The 18,639-nt window shown below is 43.7% G+C and overlaps 1 protein-coding gene across 2 annotated transcripts in view; it reads right to left on the reverse strand.

Moving 5' to 3' along the window:
* Positions 1-2,082: 2,082 nt before the first annotated feature.
* LRP8 (LDL receptor related protein 8) overlaps positions 2,083-18,639 on the reverse strand; it is a 304,738-nt gene continuing 288,181 nt past the window's right edge. For both annotated transcript variants that reach the window (XM_075936002.1, XM_075936001.1), the window contains 3 exons: positions 7,174-7,242; positions 6,798-6,970; positions 2,083-5,602 (listed from right to left, as the gene is read on the reverse strand). In XM_075936002.1, coding sequence (XP_075792117.1) covers positions 5,564-5,602; positions 6,798-6,970; positions 7,174-7,242 — 281 coding nt within the window. In that variant the 3' untranslated portion in view covers positions 2,083-5,563. The remainder of the gene's footprint in view (positions 5,603-6,797; positions 6,971-7,173; positions 7,243-18,639) is intronic.

The raw sequence follows: 18,639 nt of genomic DNA on the forward strand, positions 1-18,639 counted from the left end.
GCCTCAGATAGCCTCAGGCAGCAGCCACACAAAGTAACTCCTGACCTGATGCTCTGCTGGACCTGGTTCTGGCCAGCGTTAAATGCAATTCAGTGTCCACTCAGTGTGGACGCGCTATTTCAAAATGCATTTTGTGTGTAGACGCATTATTTTGAAATAACTTATTTTGAATTAACTATTTCAAAATAAGATTAAGATATTTCGAAATAACGCTGTAGTGAAGACATACCCTAAGAGTGCATCTCACTGTGATTACAGCACTGTACTCCACAATTAATCAATTCTCTATATTTGCACATCTCACAATTAAACACTTTGTAAGGGTGCTACAAAACACGTACCCCCTCTGACCACGACTCCAATTTCAGCATGGAACCTAAACTTCATACTAAGAGCACTAATGGGGAAGCCCTTCCCCTGGCCACATGCACCTTGTTACATTTATCCATAAAAGTGGCATTCTTAGTAGCCATTACTTCGGCACGCAGAGTGGGTAAACTGGGAGCCCTGATAACTATCATCCTTATACCATATTCCACAAGGACAAGGTCATCCTCTGCCCACACCCTAAATTCCTTCCAAGATACCTACCTTGTTTCACTACAACAGGTCCGTATACGTACCGGTCTTCTTCCCCAAGCCTTGCTCTGACAACAAGGAAACCATGCTTCACACACTGGACATCAGCAGGGTGTTAGCCTTCTACTTACAAAGGAGAAAACATTAAGGAAGGCTACCAGTCTCTTTATAACTGTTTCAGAGAGATCACAGGATACACCCATCGTCAAACAAAGATTATCCAAATGGGTAATGGATTGTATCCGCCTCTCATACTCTACTTAACCATGACCCCCTAGCAGGCATAAGGACACATTCTACTAGAGCAATGGCAGCTTCCATTGCATTTCTCAAAAATGTACCTATCAGAGAAATTTGCAGAGCCACTACGTGGGCTTCGGCTCATACATTTACATTACACCATATTAAGCTATGACTACAAGGTTCAGACATACTGCATTGTCCATGGTCCATACAGACTTACAGGACCTCCCTCCACCAGGCAAGAGCACCGACAGGGACACTTCTTGAGGAAGAGAGAGTTACTCACCTTGTGCAGTAACTGAGGTTCTTTGAGATGGTTGTCTCTGTGGGTGCTCCACCACCCATCCTTCCATCATCTGTTCTGGAACACCTCTATTTCTGGGCAGAGTAGGAACTGAGGGGTTGGTTGGCTGTATACGTGCAGTAGCCGTTATGAGTGGCGCATGCCGGCTATCTGTGTGTGCAGCCAACTGACGGCACTCCTGTCTTAAATCTCCGACTACAGCGCAGTGGTGCTGAAAACATCTAAGGTGGAGCACCCATCGGGACAACCAGCTCTAATTTTGTTTTGGGTTTGTGAAAAGCTATTGTTAATAAAGTGATGAGTGTAACAAAATATCCATCACAGGACTATCTGGGCACTCTTTAAATGGCTTAGCTTAAATAACAAACGCTTATGCAGTATGGCAAGCAAATGCACCATATGCCTCCCAAAAACATCACAGATTTACAGGACAGAGACAAAATGTAGCATTTGTAATGGTAAAACCTAATATATTTGTTTGCAGCAGGCTGTCATGGTTATATTGACCTCAAATCAGACGCATTTTAGTTCTGTCACCTATATAAAACTTTATGTAATGCAAGCATAACTAAAACAGGTGGCATTTTCTGTGTAATTTGGTAAAACCGTATGAGTGCAGGAAGGGGACTTCAGAATTGTCCATTGAGTATCCCTTCATTTGTACATAGAAGTTAGGTAGCATCTAGGATTGAGGCTGCAAAGTTCTAGATTGGAAAAACTGCAGGATGTTAAATGTAGACTGATAGGGACCATAAAGAGACTAGAATGTAGAGCAGCACGTGCGCGTGTGTAGACACATCTCTTTCAAAATCTTGTCTATGGATCCCCAGGGGTCCACAGATGACAGGTTGAAATCTACTGTTCTATGGCAACGAAAACCTTTGTGGATCCCTTAAATGTAGTCTGTGGAAAAAAAGCATTGATGTGCTATAACAGAACAGAACACATCAGAAAACTCAGATAAAAAAATTTAATTGTTCTATAGAAACAGTGCACTTTTTTTACAAATGTATTCATTTGGTTTTCAGTACTCCTTTTTATGTAAGTACAGCAAATGATATACAGAACAAATTCCCTCCTCCCCCCTCAGTTCTTTTGTCCATACAATGAAAACTGAAACACAAAAGGCACCAAGCAAGAACTCATTTCAACAGAAATTCATTATGACAAGACAGAGATCAGAACCGGTTACAGTATTAAACAGTGTCCTAACAATTCCACCTGTCGTTTAAAATAATGTATGTAAAAAAAAAAACCGAATTTGGTGGCTGACTTCATTTGATTAGTTAGAAAGCTGTAAAGTTTGAAACCAGCACCAGACATCGTCATTTAAAATGGTTTGAAAAAATTGCTGATTATACACACGACTTGTACAGTTTTTTATTTTTTTTAAAAAAAGTATCAAAATGTAGAGCCTTCAACCATATGTACAGTTTGCTGTTAGTGTTACCACACATACAGCTCAAGTTTTTGTTCTTTCCTTCATACACATAGTGCATGGACTTCTAGTAGAAGAGCTTTGTGGTTTAAAATAATAATTGGAAATCTGAGAATCACATTTCTCCACCTCCCTAAATGATCTTTAAGTAATCAAGCCACCTCCTTTAGATTTTTAGAATTGAAGGTTAAGGACAACTTAAACTTCATAGACCTTTTGTACAAAAAGTTTGGGGTCCATAGTGTTTCCATAATGCATACTGTAGTATTGTCTTCCTAGACTTAATTCATGTACCAACACTTTAATCCCACATTAAACTGTGATTCCCTCTCCCCTCCCCATCATACAGGCATCTTCAGATAGTGTTTGGATCTTTCACAAACTTCAATTCACATATAAAAGCAACACAGGTTACTCTACAACCTATTGTACAGTGTTGGATTTAGGACCAAAACCACAGAGGTATTGAATACTCCTTGTCAGAGGTTGAACCCCCTCCTCTCCCACTAAAGTCAGTGAGGCCTAATTTAAAGCCAGTGAAAAAGGTCTTCCATTGATTCTAATAGATTTTTGAATAAGGCCCTTGGAACAGTGAGTGCTTTGTATCTAACAAACAGAACTGGATCCTTTATTCACTGCTGGAGTTGGAGCATATGGATATTGAAAAAAGATATCCCTGGAAATTTATGCTGTATGTTACACAGGTGCATATATGGGATAGTGACTTCAGAAGACTGCGCAAAGTAGATAAACCACTTGGGCTTTGGCATCTGATTCACATAAGATGAGTGCTCCTATGCCATGTGAGAAACTATGAATTTTGTTCCCAGGAGCAAGAAGTAGTGCAGGATTGTAATGAAGGTAATGATTTCCACAATGAACAGTGATGCTTTGCATCACTCAGTGCCCTCTACCAGATATTTGGGATAGGAACTGCTTACCATGTTCCCTACCATATGTTCCTTATCATGTCTGCGGGATATTGGTGCACCATGAGCCAGACTGAGTTTAGAAGAAAGGGCTGCTTCTGCTGAAGAATTGATTCTGTGGCCCAGTAGAATTTAAGATTTCCTTGATACTTCCTAATGCTATAGAAATAGTGACACATTAGTTTCACAGCTGTCACAAGATTCTGCCAGAGACAGTAATGTCTGCCACACCCACCACTGTTCCCATTGGAAAGAATATTGGAATTGGAAAGGTTATTGAGGACTGTTCTCATAGTTGCTCAGCTTTAGGATCAGGTGAGTGAAAGGCCTTCTAGGGAATTGGTCCCCAAACTTTTGTCTCTCCTCCCCGCAATTGGTCTGCACCTCCCATTAGTGCAGTTGGGAGTTGGGGCCAGGTGTGAAGCTGGGGGCAGAGTGGGTCTGGGTGATGTTCCCTCCGTAGTCCCTGTAGGACCTGGTGTGGGTTTTGCCACACTCCCTCAGTTTGGGGATCACTGCTGTATAAGGTGGTTTGGGGTATTTTTTTTCCCCAATGGCCTTTTTAGCCATCCTACCCAGAGCTGTATATTCCAGGTCAAACTGGTATTTTGTTTCCTAACACTTCATTCATTTCAGCAGTGTTAATGATTGGTAGCAGTACAGCCATAAAAGGATAAAGGAAAGATTTTACAATGAGCTAGCTTCAGAAGGATGATATAGAACTACCAGTAAATCATCACTTTTATGAGTACTAAACAAGATTCTCATGGGACCCCCCCCCCAAAAAAGACAGGTTTAGGTATCAAACACCCCCATAGAGATAAATTTTTGATATGGTATAAAGTCATGTTGAAACCTATAGGAGTTTCTTATGTGTGAGATGCAGTAACTTCTCCTCACTTAGGGTACGTCTACACTAGCCCCCTAGTTCAAACTAGCCCCTTAGTTCGAATTAACTGTTAAACCTCGTGGAAAGAAGTTTAACAGTTAATTCGAAGTAAGGGGTCTATCTTGGAATTCCGTTTTTCTGCCACGCGGTCAGTTACTTCGGGCTAGTCAGTTTCCAGCTGGCGACCAGCCAGGAATATGCTAATGAAGCGTGGGATATTTACATCCCGTGCTTCATTAGCAATTTTGATCGCCCTCATTAGCCTCCCTAGTTCGAACTAGGGGGTTAGTGTAGACGTACCGATAGTGTATGAGGACATTTATGGTGTGACTTTTTTTTTTTTTTTTTTTTTTTAAAGGAAATCAAGTATGTTAGCGCTTAACTCCTGGGCCAGGACATTCATCTGGGCTTGAAATGCAATGTAAACCACAACATATTTTGACAGAAAAAGTTCATTATGGGAGTGCTTCATTAATTTTACAGAACCACTGACTGTTCTGTTGTACAGCTGTTTCTTACTCCAGTGGCTTTAGAGTTCAAAGCAATTTTTCCATAAACATTCCTTAAGAATTCAATCCCCCTAATTCCCATAGACTTGGGCTAATAGTTTAAAATATACTTATATGTATGTGCATATATATATATATGTATATATATATATTTATGTCTATATATCTATCTAGTCTAGATAGATATATGCACAGCAAGCCAAACATACAAAAAATAAATACTCTCACCCCTCTAATATATTTACAGAACAAATCTTATATCTCAATTTTATTAATAAATATTCTAAACTGCTTGTATAGATTTTTTTTACTTATGTTGATGGAGAGCCACAAAGCAAGTTCAACCTATTTACAAAACCTCTATAAATATAGTTTAAAAATGATGCGTAGCCATTGAACCCAGCTAATTATGTATACTGAGTTAGTAGCTCAGCAGTAGCCTCTTCACTATCACATATGGGTAGTGCAACAAGTTAAAATGTGTATAAAAGATTATACATACAAAACTCTCACATCCTTTGGATGTTTGCAGTTCATTATAACTTTGTAGTTACCCTTCTGCAACATAAATTCATTGAGGGAAGAAAAGGAAGGGGAGTTCCATGATCCAAAGTGAATCTGCTCAGTGCATATTATTCCATCAGGTATGGGACTATAGTGGCAACTTGGTCCTCATGGTAACCCATCATCTTCCAGGCTCAATGCTACACGCTGTGGAACAAAGAAAACACTGGTAAATGCCTGAGTAACAAAGAATCATTTGATCTCTTTAGACTTGATACCTTACTCATTATGAATTCAATGGAGTAACTCCTACATTGAGTAGTATTTATTAGTTAATGTCATGCATTTAATATCCCAACCGCAAAGTGGGGATAAGCAGTTTCCTTGCACTAAAGATGTAGTGGTAGGCCACGTTCACTGATGTCTGTGATGCTCATTAAAATCTTTGGATGAGAGGTATGACAGGAGTGTAAGCACTGCTGTTATTACTCATTCTGTGATACTGAGATAGTGCCCTTCCTCATACCTACAGAGGTTTTACTCCCATATTCACTCCCTTCTCTTTGTCCTCCCATTCCTAACTCCAGTTACTGTTGCTATACTTCATTCAAGCCACTTGTTTCTGGAAGGGATGCTACCTTGAAGAAGCCATTCTGAATGGGTTATGGTGTCTTTATCAGTAAGTCCCATTAAGATCAGCTAGATCAGACTCATTATGTTCAGTTAGAGCAGAGTAGAAAAGCATTACTCCTCCATCCCATCTTTATGCCTCATCTTGCTAAGGCAGCTTTCTTTGACTCCTCATTCATTCACTGTGGGGCATTTCACTTTTTAGTGATTTACCTCTGATTATATAAGTAGAAAAACACTGTGGACTTGTTGGTAGGAAAAGGCAGTGGATGGAAAACAGCAAGACATAAGAATGACTGCAAGCTGCATCAGGAGAAAAACCTGCCCACCAGGTTACAGCCTAACATTTAGGAATACTCATTGCCCCTATTTTTGGAAAAACTCATGTGTAGGACAGCCTGTTCATTTTTCTTTCATGTTTAGTATTTATCATTACAATGAGGGACCTGTCAGAAGTACCGACGAGACGTGCATTTCTCTCTCAGTGGGATGCCTTGAAGGGATTTAAGCGCGCAATGCCATCAGAGACTGTACCTGACTAAATGGACAGTTGATCTAACCTCATATATGTTCCAAAGATATAGCAATATGATCCACGTACAAGTCTAAGAGCAATTTCACAGGCAAAAATCTTACAAACTCCTTATTTGAATGTACTTACTGTCTGATGCCACGTAACTGCAACCAACCTCATGATCAGCTGAGATAATTATGTAGCCAAACTTTCTTAAGAAAAGACTTTTCCTGTGGTAACTAGCTCAGAGATACTTACTGCTGGGTAGACATGCCCAATTTGTGCAGTTCTTGCAATATGGATTTCATCTTCATCCTCCTCTTCTGTTGTCTTTCTGTACACAGGGTTATCAAAATTCATGCTTTTAGTGTTCTTTCGTTTCCAGTTCCTCCAGATGAGGTACCCTCCCATACACAGCAAACCAATGACCACTGAAGAGAAGGAGGAGAAAAAACTGTCATCTGGCTATTTGGGGAAGGCAAACATGTTCCCATATGGACATCTGCTCCTATACCTTTCTTCCTGTGGGCAGACATGCAGTATAGTATAGCAATAGTTCTCTGTGCCCCAGAAATGTTTTTTACAAAAAGTTGTCAGGGTAGTCTCAATCTAAGCTTAAATCAAACCTGCTTACCAAAAGGAACTACAATTCCGATAATAGCTGCTGTAACAGTTGATCCAAAACCTTGTTCATCATTGGCATCTGTAACCATAAAAGAATAGTTAAGATTAATCAAACTGACCTAAAGATGGGCTGTGATTATGAGAGCTAAAGACATTTTAAAAAGCTAGGTTTTAAATTATGTTTAAATTTAAAGGTCTATGGTCTATAAATCATAGCTATTGTGTACTTATATTTGATAATTAATCATCTTTAAAGAAGACACCTAATCCTAAATAACTAATTGATGATCCTGAGCCAGCAGCATGACATCTTCCTTTCTGAATTCTTTCTTATCTTTCACCCTGCTCTAAGGCTGTAAGAGCCACATATAAGAACGGCCATACTGGGTCAGACCAAAGGTCCATCAAGCTCAGTACCCTGTCTGCCGACAGCAGCCAATACCAGATGTCCCAGAGAGAATGAACTGAACAGGTACTGATCAAGCGATCTCTCTCCTGCCATCCATCTCCACCCTCTAACAAACAGAGGCTGGGGACACCATTCCTTACCCATCCTGGCTAATAGCCATTTATGGACTTAACCTCCATGAATTTATCTAGTTCTCTTTTAAACCCTGTTATAGTCCTAGCCTTCATAACCTCTTCAGGCAAGGAGTTCCACAGATTGACTATGCACTGTGTGAAGGAAAACTTTTTTTGTTTGTTTTAAACCTGCTCTCCATTAGTTTCATTTGCTGGCCCCTAGTTCTTATATTATGGGAACAAGTAAATAACTTTTCCTTATTCACTTTCTCCACACCACTCATGATTTTATATAGCTCTGTCATATCCCGCCTTAGTCTCCTCTTTTCCAAGCTGAAAAATCCTATTCTCTTTAATCTCTCCTCATATGGGACATGTTCAAAATCCCTAATCATTTTAGTTGCTCTTCTCTGAACTTTTTCTAATGCCAGTATATCTTTTTTGAGATGAGGAGACCACATCTGTTTGCAGTATTCCAGATGTGGGCGTACCATGGATTTATATAAGGGCAATAAGGTATTCTCCGTCTCATTCTCTATCCACACAGATTCACTCTGAAATAATAAACAACATTGAAATGTGGGGCTTGTTACCTTGCTAAGTGCAGATGTCAACTGTTAAAGTAGGACACAAACAATGAGATCTCAAAGGAAAGGAAATTCCAAAATAAGCAAAACGAGGGCTCGAGTTGCCAAGGTGCTCACCCGTTAGGAAGAACTGGACATACCAGGTACAGTGACAAAGCTTTACAGCAGGGCACAACTGCCAGTTGAATATGGCCACAGAACAGCACAACATGATGTGTGACCAACTCCCTTCTAAGCCTGTTCATAATACCCTTTAATTAGCTCCATTATTAAGTGAAACCAGGTACTTCCTCTCCATTATAGGGCTGAATGTAATGCCTCTGAAGCAGACACAGGCTTCTGCTGTCCTGGGACTGTAGAGACTGTGGGGCTAGCTTTAAGAAAAGCTGATAAAGAAAAACATATGTTCAGAGCGGGGGAGAAGAGGTGTCTCTGATCAGCCTTACAGGCTAAGAAGGACCAGCATGGAGAACTACCCCCCAACAAGGGATATAAATAGTTAACTGGTAAGCCTCACTGGTAGACACTAGAGCAGTCCCCGGCCTGCCCCAGCCAGGGGGCTGTTCCAGCAATGCAGGGCTCGCTAGAGCAGCCTCTGTTCATGGCAGGCCCAGCCAGGCCCCCACTTCAGGCTTTATGCTGGCTCCCTGGGAGTGGGGCCGGCAGGGGCTGCCAGCCCCACTCCAGAGCCAGCAGTGAAGCCTTCCTGGGAGCGGGGCTGGCAGTAGCCTTTGCTGGCCTTGCTCTTGGGGAGGCTTCGCTGTGGGCTCTGCAGTATTAGAGCCCACAGAACGTGTAACTTATCTGCTATGATTCTTAATGGTTACATGGTTAACATTTTAAAGCAAATTTTTACATCCCTGCCTCCAATCCTACCCAATTCTACAAAATACAGCACTTCGCATTACCTACTGCCTGTTTGTTAGTATGAGGTACTAGTCGTAGGGATAGGGTGCCACCTACAGCTGTTACTAGGTATTGAAAATCTCACAGTAATGGTCCAATGGGTCAAAACTGGTTCTCCCTGTGTATGTCTCATGGCACTGTTTCTCACATCTCTTTGTGCACTTGTCTATTTACCTGTCCACCAGGTATATTCAGACCATGAATTGTGCATGCAGTTCTGGTCACCCCATCTCAAAAAGATATATTAGAATTGGAAAAAGTATAGAGAAGGATAACAAAAATTATTATGGATATTAAACAGCTTCCATATGAGGATAAATTAAAATGACTAGGTCCACTCATCTTAGACAAGAGACAATGAAGGGGAATATGACAGAGGTCAATAAAATCATGAATGCTGTGGAAAAAGGGAATAAAGTGTAACTAAGAATCCCAGTGAAATTAATAGGGAGCGGGTTTAAAACACACATAAGAAAGTACTTTTTCACATAACTCTCAATTCTTCTTCAAAAGATGTCTCTGTGGATACTTCATGTCTGGTCTCAGCGCTGTCCCGGTGCCTGGATTGGAGATTTTGAAGCAGTCCCTGCACAGGCCATGCGTGTGCAGTGCCGACAGCACAACCCGTGCTGGTTGGAACCACACATGTGCAACCCAAGCCCTCCAGTTCCTTCTCAACTATCCCTGGCCTGAGATGGAGCTCTGCATTCTTCAGACGTTTTCAACATCTTGATAGTGTTTGTTAGCTAGTTTTGTTAGACAGTTGTTGTTAGTCTTAGTAAGTTAGTTAGTTTAAAAACAAAACAAAACCCTTTTTCTTTTATCACAATGCCTGGTTCTCCATGTTTCAAGTGCTGAATTTCCTGCAGAGAGGTGATGCCAGTTTCTGATGGACAGCCTCGATGCATCAGATGCTTTGGTAAAGATCACTCACCTCAGGACTGCCCTCACCGTGCAAGGCTAGGGCCAGAGCTCTCAGGGACAGATAGATATCTTCCTCTGACAATGATTAATTTGGAAAAGAATCTCCACCCTGCTTCTGACCTGGGATCAAAAACTAGGGCAGTATGATCACTCCCAGGTTCTCCTCATGGCAAGTAGGTGCCAAAAAAAGAGGAGTTCCTCAGTGTCTCACAGAGACTTTTTCTGCTAAGAAACAGTTCCCCCCAAGACCAACAGCACAGAGGTTTTCATACATCAGCACCTATGATGCCTTGGTACCTCAGGCACTATGGCACCAGCTGCCAACTCCCATACCAATCCCAAAGGGTCTAGGCCTCGAGCCAAATTGGCACTGTCAAAGATCTCAGCACCAGTGACCACAAAGGTACCAACATTGGCACTGCAACAGGCACCGACGAAGTCGATGATACTCATGAGGCCGACAGCACCCATTAACTTGAAGGCACTGACCAAGATGTTAGCGCTGATCATACCTTGTGCCACCAACTTATAAATGCTCCCTGCCTTCTGCACCAAACACTCCATTGGCACCATACTTGCCAACTCTGGAGACGATGGCACCAACCCTTGCAGCACCACTGCCATATATGCAGCATGCAGACCTGGCTGTAACATCAGCTCCTCAGTTGCTGCTCTTTGACACCAATGTCTTGCCCATGCTCACACCGTTGCAGGTTTTATCACCAGCACTGTCATGCTTTTCCAGTGACGATGAGGGCATGCAAGCCTCCTTCTCCCTGCACTGCAGTCCTCTGCTGCATTTTACAAGTCACGCTATGATCACAAGTTCCCCCCTGCTATGGACATCCTTGGATGCCCCCCCCCATACCACACCACATCCAGCCCAATGACCATATTGGAACCCATGGAGCTCCTACAGAAGGAATTATAGCACACAGCCTAGCCCTTACAAGCAGGACAGTTTCTACACACTATGCACAACTTCATCTGTGCACCAATCTCAGGTCCCAGAGGAATCCTCTCCTGATGTCTCACCTCCAACCAATTCCTCATGTTCACCAGATAAGGCTGTACTGCCCCCGCTGCCTTCTGCAGAGGATGATTTTGTGCACTTTCATGAGCTTTTCAAGTGCATAGCAGTGGAGCTTAAAATTGCTATGAAGGAAGTATCTGAGCTTCAGCATGAGCTCACAGATATCCTCCAGGCATCACCATCAGCCAAAATAGCTCTTCCAATCAATCTAGCTATTTTGGACCCTGCTAATAAGATACGTCAAACTCCCGCTTCTCTAGCAGCAACATGCAAGAGAGATGGCAAAAAGTACTATGTACCTGCGAAGGGTTCAGAATTCTGCTTTACCCATGCCACACCAAACTCCTTTGTAGTGGAAGCCACATATCATCTGCAAAGCAGCAACACTTCTGCACTATGCCATCTGATAAGGACAGCAAGAGGCTTGACCTCTTTTGCCGCAAAGCATACACCTCCTCAATGCTTCTGTTCAGGGTTTTAAACTACTCAGCTCTATTAGCCAAATATGATTTTAAGAACTACAGGCAGTCCCCGGGTTACGTACAAGATAGGGACTGTAGGTTTGTTCTTAAGTTGAATCTGTATGTAAGTCGGAACTGGCGTCCAGATTCAGCCGCTGCTGAAACTGACCGCCAGTTCTGACTTACATACAGAATCAACTTAAGAACCCCAGGCGTCCCCAAGTCAGCTGCTGCTGAAACTGATCAGCAGCTGATTCCAGGAAGCCCAGGGCAGAGCAACTCTGCCTCAGGCTTCCTGTAGTCAGCGCTGCTCAGTTTCAGCAGTGGCTGACTTGGGGACGCCTGGGGCAGAGCAGCTGGGGTGCTGCTGGGTTGCTCCAGTAGCGCCGCTCCTCGGTGCTACTGGACCAACCCAGCAGCACCCCATCTGCTCTGCCCCAGGCGTCCTGATTCAGCCGCTGCTGAAACTGACCAGCAGCGGCTGAATCAGGACCTGGGGCAGAGCAGCTGGGGTGCTGCCGGGTTGGTCCAGTAGTGCCCAGAGCGGCGCTGCAGGACCAATCGGCAGCGCCCCAGCTGCTCTGCCCCAGGGTCCAAAACAAAAGCCTGGTCTGCTGGGGGGGGGGGGGGGCACACTAGCTGCACCCCCCCCACCCCAGCAGACCAGGAACACGGGGAGCAGAGCCGCAGCGGCAGCGGGGTGCCGCGCCTCTGTGGCTTTGCTCTGGCAAAGTCTCAGAGGCGCGGGACCTCGCCGTGGCTGCAGCTTTAGTCCCGGTGTCTGTGGTCGGCTGGGGACGGTCCCCAGCAGACCACAGGCACCGGGACTGAAGCGGCAGCAGTGGCGGTTCCCCGCGCTTCTGAGGCTTTGCTCTGGCAAAGCCTCAGAAGCGCGGGAACCCGCCCGGTGCCCCTGGTCTGCTGGAGACGGTCTCCAGCAGACCAGGGGCACCGGAGCAGCTTACGAACGGGGCTTTCTCGCCCCGGAGCTCGCAGGTAGCAATCCGCCACCTCGACCTCCGGGGTGAGAAAGCCCCGTTTGTAAGTGCGGATCCGACATAAGTCGGATCCGCGTAAGTCGGGGATTGCCTGTATTCCAACTAATGGACTTCGTGGATGATATCTCAGAGACAAACAGACCACAATTTAGGGCTATTGTGGCAGAGGGGCAGATAATCTCCTGAACTGCTCTCTAAGCTGCTCTAGATACCGTAGACACTGCTGCCAGAACAACTGCAACTGTGATAGTTATGCATCAGACCTCCTGGTCTTCCCCAGTCATGGTCGCTCATGAGATGCAGGCTACAGGGGAGGATCTGCCCTTTGATGGCGATAAACTATTCACCAATGGAACTAATGAAGTGATCAATATTATGAAGGACCGCACACCACTCTCCGCACCACAGGCATCCACACACCTGCCAACAGATGCTGGCAATACCACTAGTCACGGTACCCCTCCAACATTCATCAATGGTCAGACAATAAGTAGACCAGAAATAGAACCTGCCCTCAAAGACACAAGCAACCTTCAGGCTCAGTGCCACAACCACCGTCTGCCAACAAACAGGTTTGAGGCCTTGGCCGAGCGCCTGGAAAACCCCCCAGAAGTTCAATGCCAGTCATGACCGTGCACATTCAAAAACGCCGCTGCCCATATCACCAATGGGCCACTGTCTCCTCAGACAGATGGGTGCTTGATAACATTCTCTCTGGTTATACTATCCTTTTCCTCTCCAAACCATGCACCTATCCTCTCTCCCCATCCCACTTCAGGGACCCTTCCCACAAGACGCAGCTTCAATAAGAAGTGCTCCATCTGCTGGATCTGGGAGCCATAGAACTGGTCCCACTGCAACACAAAGGAAAAGGGTTCTACACCTGATACTTTCCAACTCAAAAGAAATCAGGAGTCTGGAGACCTATCCTTGATCTGCGCAGACTACACAAATTTGTCAAGTCACAACATTTTTGCACAGTCACTCTCTCCACCATAATCCCAGCATTGCAACAAAGGGTTTTTAGCCCTTAACCTCCAGGACACTTACTTCCATGTCCTAATCCATCCCACTCACAGGAGAGTCCTAAGATTTACAATAGGCCTGGACCATTTTCAATACAGAGTCCTACTGTTCAGCCTGTTTATGGCACCTTGGGTCTTTCCAAGGCACTGGCAGTAGTCACAGCCCAACTGCACACCATGAGAATAATTATATTCCCACATCTTGATGACTGCCTTCTTAAAGCCAGATCACAGACCGAGGCAGTATGCATGACTACAACAATGATACAGTGTTTGCAGAAGTCTGGCCTCTTGATAAACTCGGAGAAATCGTCAATCTGCCCCTCCCAAATCATACAATTTATTGGTGCCCATCTAGAATCCAGGACACCACGTGCCTATCTACCTCAAGATACATTCCTCACTATCCAAATGTTAATTACCACACCTTACTACTCTCTTTGCACCACGGCCATGGAGCGCCTACAGCTAGTTGGTCATATGGCGGCTACTACCTTTATGGTATCGCATGCCTGACTCCATATGCGCTGCCTGCAAATTTGATTCTTCATGGTGTTCAAGCCTCTCAAGCACCATGACTTTCTCACTTATCTTTCCTGACGAGGTCAAGACATCACTCCTCTGGTGTACCAAGCAATCCAATCTGTGTATGGGTGTTTCCTTTGTACCTCAGCCCCCTTCATGGACATTTACTACAGATGCGTCATTCTTGGGATAGGGAGTTCAACTGTGTGAGCTGAGAATTCCTGGTGTGTGGTCTCCTTAGGAGCTCTCCTTACAAATATACCTGTTAGAACTCTGCACTGTGAGCAGTGCGTGCCAACACTTCTTGCCTGCAATTGCTGCAAACACAGATGAGTCCTTACAGACAACATGGCTTGTGTCTTCTACACCAACTGGCAAGAGAGAGCCAGGTCTTGATCCCTCTGCATTGAGACCATAAAATTGTGGAACTTTTGTATCATGTACAAAATTCATCTCTCAGCAGGACACATAACAGGCATCAACAACATGATGGCAGACACCCTCAGCAGTTGCTTTCCCCAGTACCACAAGTGGGTGCTCAATGACTCTCCTGTGCCTACTGTTCTATAGATGGGGTCAACCCACAATCAACCTATTTGCAACACCCTACAACACCGAATGCAAACAATTTTGCACCAGAGTAGACTTAGAGTGAACATCACTCAGGGCCGCCTTCTTTGTTCCATGGAAGGACAAACTTTGCTGCACCTTTCCCCCAGTACAGCTTCTTGTTAAGGTCATTCAGAAGATCAGAGCAGACGAGGCCAGAATCATATTGATAGCCCTCCGCCTGGCCGAGACAACTGTGGTATCCTTTCCTGCTCAGGATGTCAGGCCACACTCCAGTCACACTTCCTCTCCATCGCAACCTCATCACTCTGGTCAGATATGACAGACCTATCCAGATCTACACAAGTTGCATCTAACTGCATGGCTCCCCCGTGGCTCTCACAATCAGAACTAGAGTTTTCTGAGTATGTACAAACAATCCTCATTCTCAGCCGTAAGCCTTCCACCCATGTGTCATATACAGTACTTACAAGTCGAAGAGTTTTTCAACATAGTATACCGCAAAGGGGCAGGACCCAATATTGGTATGCATGCCATTCATCGTAGACTATCTCCTTAACCTCAGACAATTGTCGTTCTCAGTGAGTTCTATCAGAGTACACCCTAGCAGCAATCATTGCTTTCCACCACAAAATAGAGGGCTGGTCCATTTTTACACACCCAACGAACAAAAGATTCCTAAAAGGACTTCTCCTCCTTTATCTGGACATCACACAACCCATGCCTCTGTGGGACGTTGGATTAGTGTTGCGTGCCCTAAGTAGGCCCCCCTTTGAACCTCTTGCCTCTTGCTCACTATCGCACCTGTTAGTGAAGATCTTCTTTCCAGTTACCATCACATCCACTTATTGTGTGGGAGATATAATGGCCCTGATGGCAGATTCCTCCTTCACAATATTTCATAAGGATAAGATTACCCTTTGTATCCACTCAAAATACTTACCCACATTTACATCTTCTTTTCACATAAAAAAAGTTAAACTTATTTTTCCCAAAGCCGCATGCCAATGCAATTCAAGGCCTTGATGCATACTCTCGATGTTAGGTGAACACTGGCATTTTACCTCCAAAGAACTAAGACCTTCAGGAAAACACCTCATCATTCTGTGGCAATTGGCAAGTGTTTGAGAGGTGAAGCCATACATTGACAAATCACTCCACTAGAGCCATCTCTTCATCCAATGTATACCTTCCCACAGACATTTGCAAAGCAGCCACCTGAGCATCTCATCTTACCTTTGTGAAGTACTATGCACTTTCCTATGGTGACAGAGTCGGTACTTCAGCAGTACTATCATCGGCATTCCACAATATTCCAAAATCCGAGCCACCACGGGGCAAAACTGCTTGTTATTCACCAGATGTGGAGCATCCCCAGGGATGTCTCTCTCAAAGAAACAAAGGTTTTTTACCTTGTGCAGAAACTGGAGTTCTTCAAGATGAGTGTCTCCGTGGATGCTCCATGATCCACCCTCCTCATCTCTGCTTCGGACTTAGGGGGCCACTGAGGTAAAGAAGTAACTTGAGGGCTTGGGTACACATGAACGATTCCAACCAGCACAGCACACCGAGCATGTGCAGCCTGTACAGGCACTGCTTCAAAATCCTTGATCCAAGCGTCAGGACAGTACCAAGACCACACGTGGGGCATCCACGGGGACACTCATCTCGAAGAACTCCAGTTACTGCATGAGGTGAATTACCTTCATTTAGCCCATGGCACTCATGGCCAGGAAATGCTGTAAAGGCAAAAAGCATAAGTAGTTTAAAAAAAATTAGGTAGATTCATAGAGGATAGGCTATTGGCCAAGATGGTCAGGGATGCTACCCCATGTTCTGGATGTCCCAAAATCACTACCTGTCCAAAGCTGGGACTGGAGCACTCAATAATTGCCATGTTCTGTTCATTCCCTGTGAAGCACGTGGCACCAGACACTTTCTGAAGATAGTATACTGAGCTAGCTGGATCATTGGGCTGATGTTCTTAAAGTGTGGGCACAAAAAGCTTGTAAAAATCTGGACTATAATGAAAATTCTCCGTCTTTACCAAGAAGAGTAGATGTCCCTTCATCTTGTGAAGCACAGCTTCTTCGGGTAGCAACATAGTCACTGAGCTAGTGCTCTATTAGGAGAAGATCTTTTAATAGAGGCCCAACTTAAATGTATACCCCAAATTAAAAAACATAGTAGAAGAACTAAAAGAGAGCCACCGTGGCTTAACAACCATGTAAAAGAAGCAGTGAGAGATAACAAGACATCTTTTTAAAAGTGGAAGTCAAATCCTAGTGAGGTAAATAGAAAGGAGCATAAACACTGCCAAATTAAGTGTAAAAATGTAAAAAGAAAAGCCAAAAAGGAGTTTGAAGAACAGCTAGCCAAAAACTCAAAACGTAATAACGAAATGTTTTTTAAGTACATCAGAAGCAGGAAGCCTGCTAAACAACCAGTGGGGCCCCTGGACGATCAAGATACAAAAGGAGCACTTAAAGACGATAAAGTCATTGCAGAGAAACTAAATGAATTCTTTGCTTCGGTCTTCATGGCTGAGGATGTTAGGGAGATTCCCAAACCTGATTCGTCCTTTGTAGGTAACAAATCTGAGTACTTGTCACAGATTGAAGTATTATTAGAGGAGGTTTTGGAATTAATTGATAAACTTAACAGTAACAAGTCACCAGGACCAGATGGAATTTACCCAAGAGTTCTGAAAGAACTCAAGTGTGAAATTGTGGAACTATTAACTGTGGTTTGTAACTTGTCCTTTAAATCAGCTAGACTAGAAGATAGCTAATGTAACACCAATATTTAAAAAGGACTCTAGGGGCGATCCCAGCAATTACAGACCGGTAAGTCTAATGTTAGTACCGGGCAAATTAGTTGAAACAATAGTAAAGAATAAAATTTTCAGACCCACAGAAGAACATAATTTTGGGGCAAAAGTCACCATGGTTTCTGTAAAGGGAAATCATGTCTTACTAATCTATTAGAATTCTTTGAAGTGGTCAACAAACATGAGGACAAGCGGGATACAGTAGATATAGTGTACTTAGATTTCCAGAAAGCCTTTGACAAGGTCCCTCACCAAAGGCTCTTACATAAATGAAGTTGTCATGGGATAAGAGGGACGACCCTTTCACAGACTGAGAACTGGCTAAAAGACAGGAAACAAAGGATAGGACTAAATAGTAAATTTTCAGAATGGGGAGGGATAAATAGTGGTGTTCCCAAAGGGATCAGTCCTAGGACCAATCCTATTCAACATATTCATAAATGATTTGCAGAAAGGGGTGAACAGTGAGGTGGCAAAGTTTGCAGATGATACTAAACTGCTCAAGATAGTTAAGACCAAAGCAGACTGTAAAGAACTTCAAAAAGATTGCACCAAACTAAGTGACTGGGCAACAAAATGGCAAATGAAATTTAATGTGGATAAATGTAAAGTAATGCACATTGGAAAAAATAACCCCAAGTATACATATAATAGGATGGGAGCTAATTTAGCTACAACTAATCAGGAAAGAGATCTTGCAGTCATCGTGGATAGTTCTCTGAAGACGTCCATGCAGTGTGCAGCGGCAGTCAAAAAAGCAAACAGGATGTTAGGAATGTTAAAAAAGGGATAGAGAATAAGATGGAGAATATCTTATTGCCCTTATATAAATCCATGGTATGCCCACATCTGGAATACTGCATGCAGATGTGGTCTCCTCATCTCAAAAAAGATATACTGGCGTTAGAAAAGGTTCAGAGAAGGGCAACTAAAATGATTAGGGGTTCGGAACGGGTCCCATAAGAGGAGAGATTAAAGAGACTGGGACTTTTCAGCTTGGAAAAGAGGAGACTAAGGGGGGATAGGATAGAGCTATATAAAATCATGAGTGGTGTGGAGAAAGTGAATAAGGAAAAGTTATTTACTTGTTCCCAT

Source organism: Pelodiscus sinensis, chromosome 9 (assembly GCF_049634645.1).
Source record: "Pelodiscus sinensis isolate JC-2024 chromosome 9, ASM4963464v1, whole genome shotgun sequence".
Taxonomy (NCBI): domain Eukaryota; kingdom Metazoa; phylum Chordata; order Testudines; family Trionychidae; genus Pelodiscus; species Pelodiscus sinensis.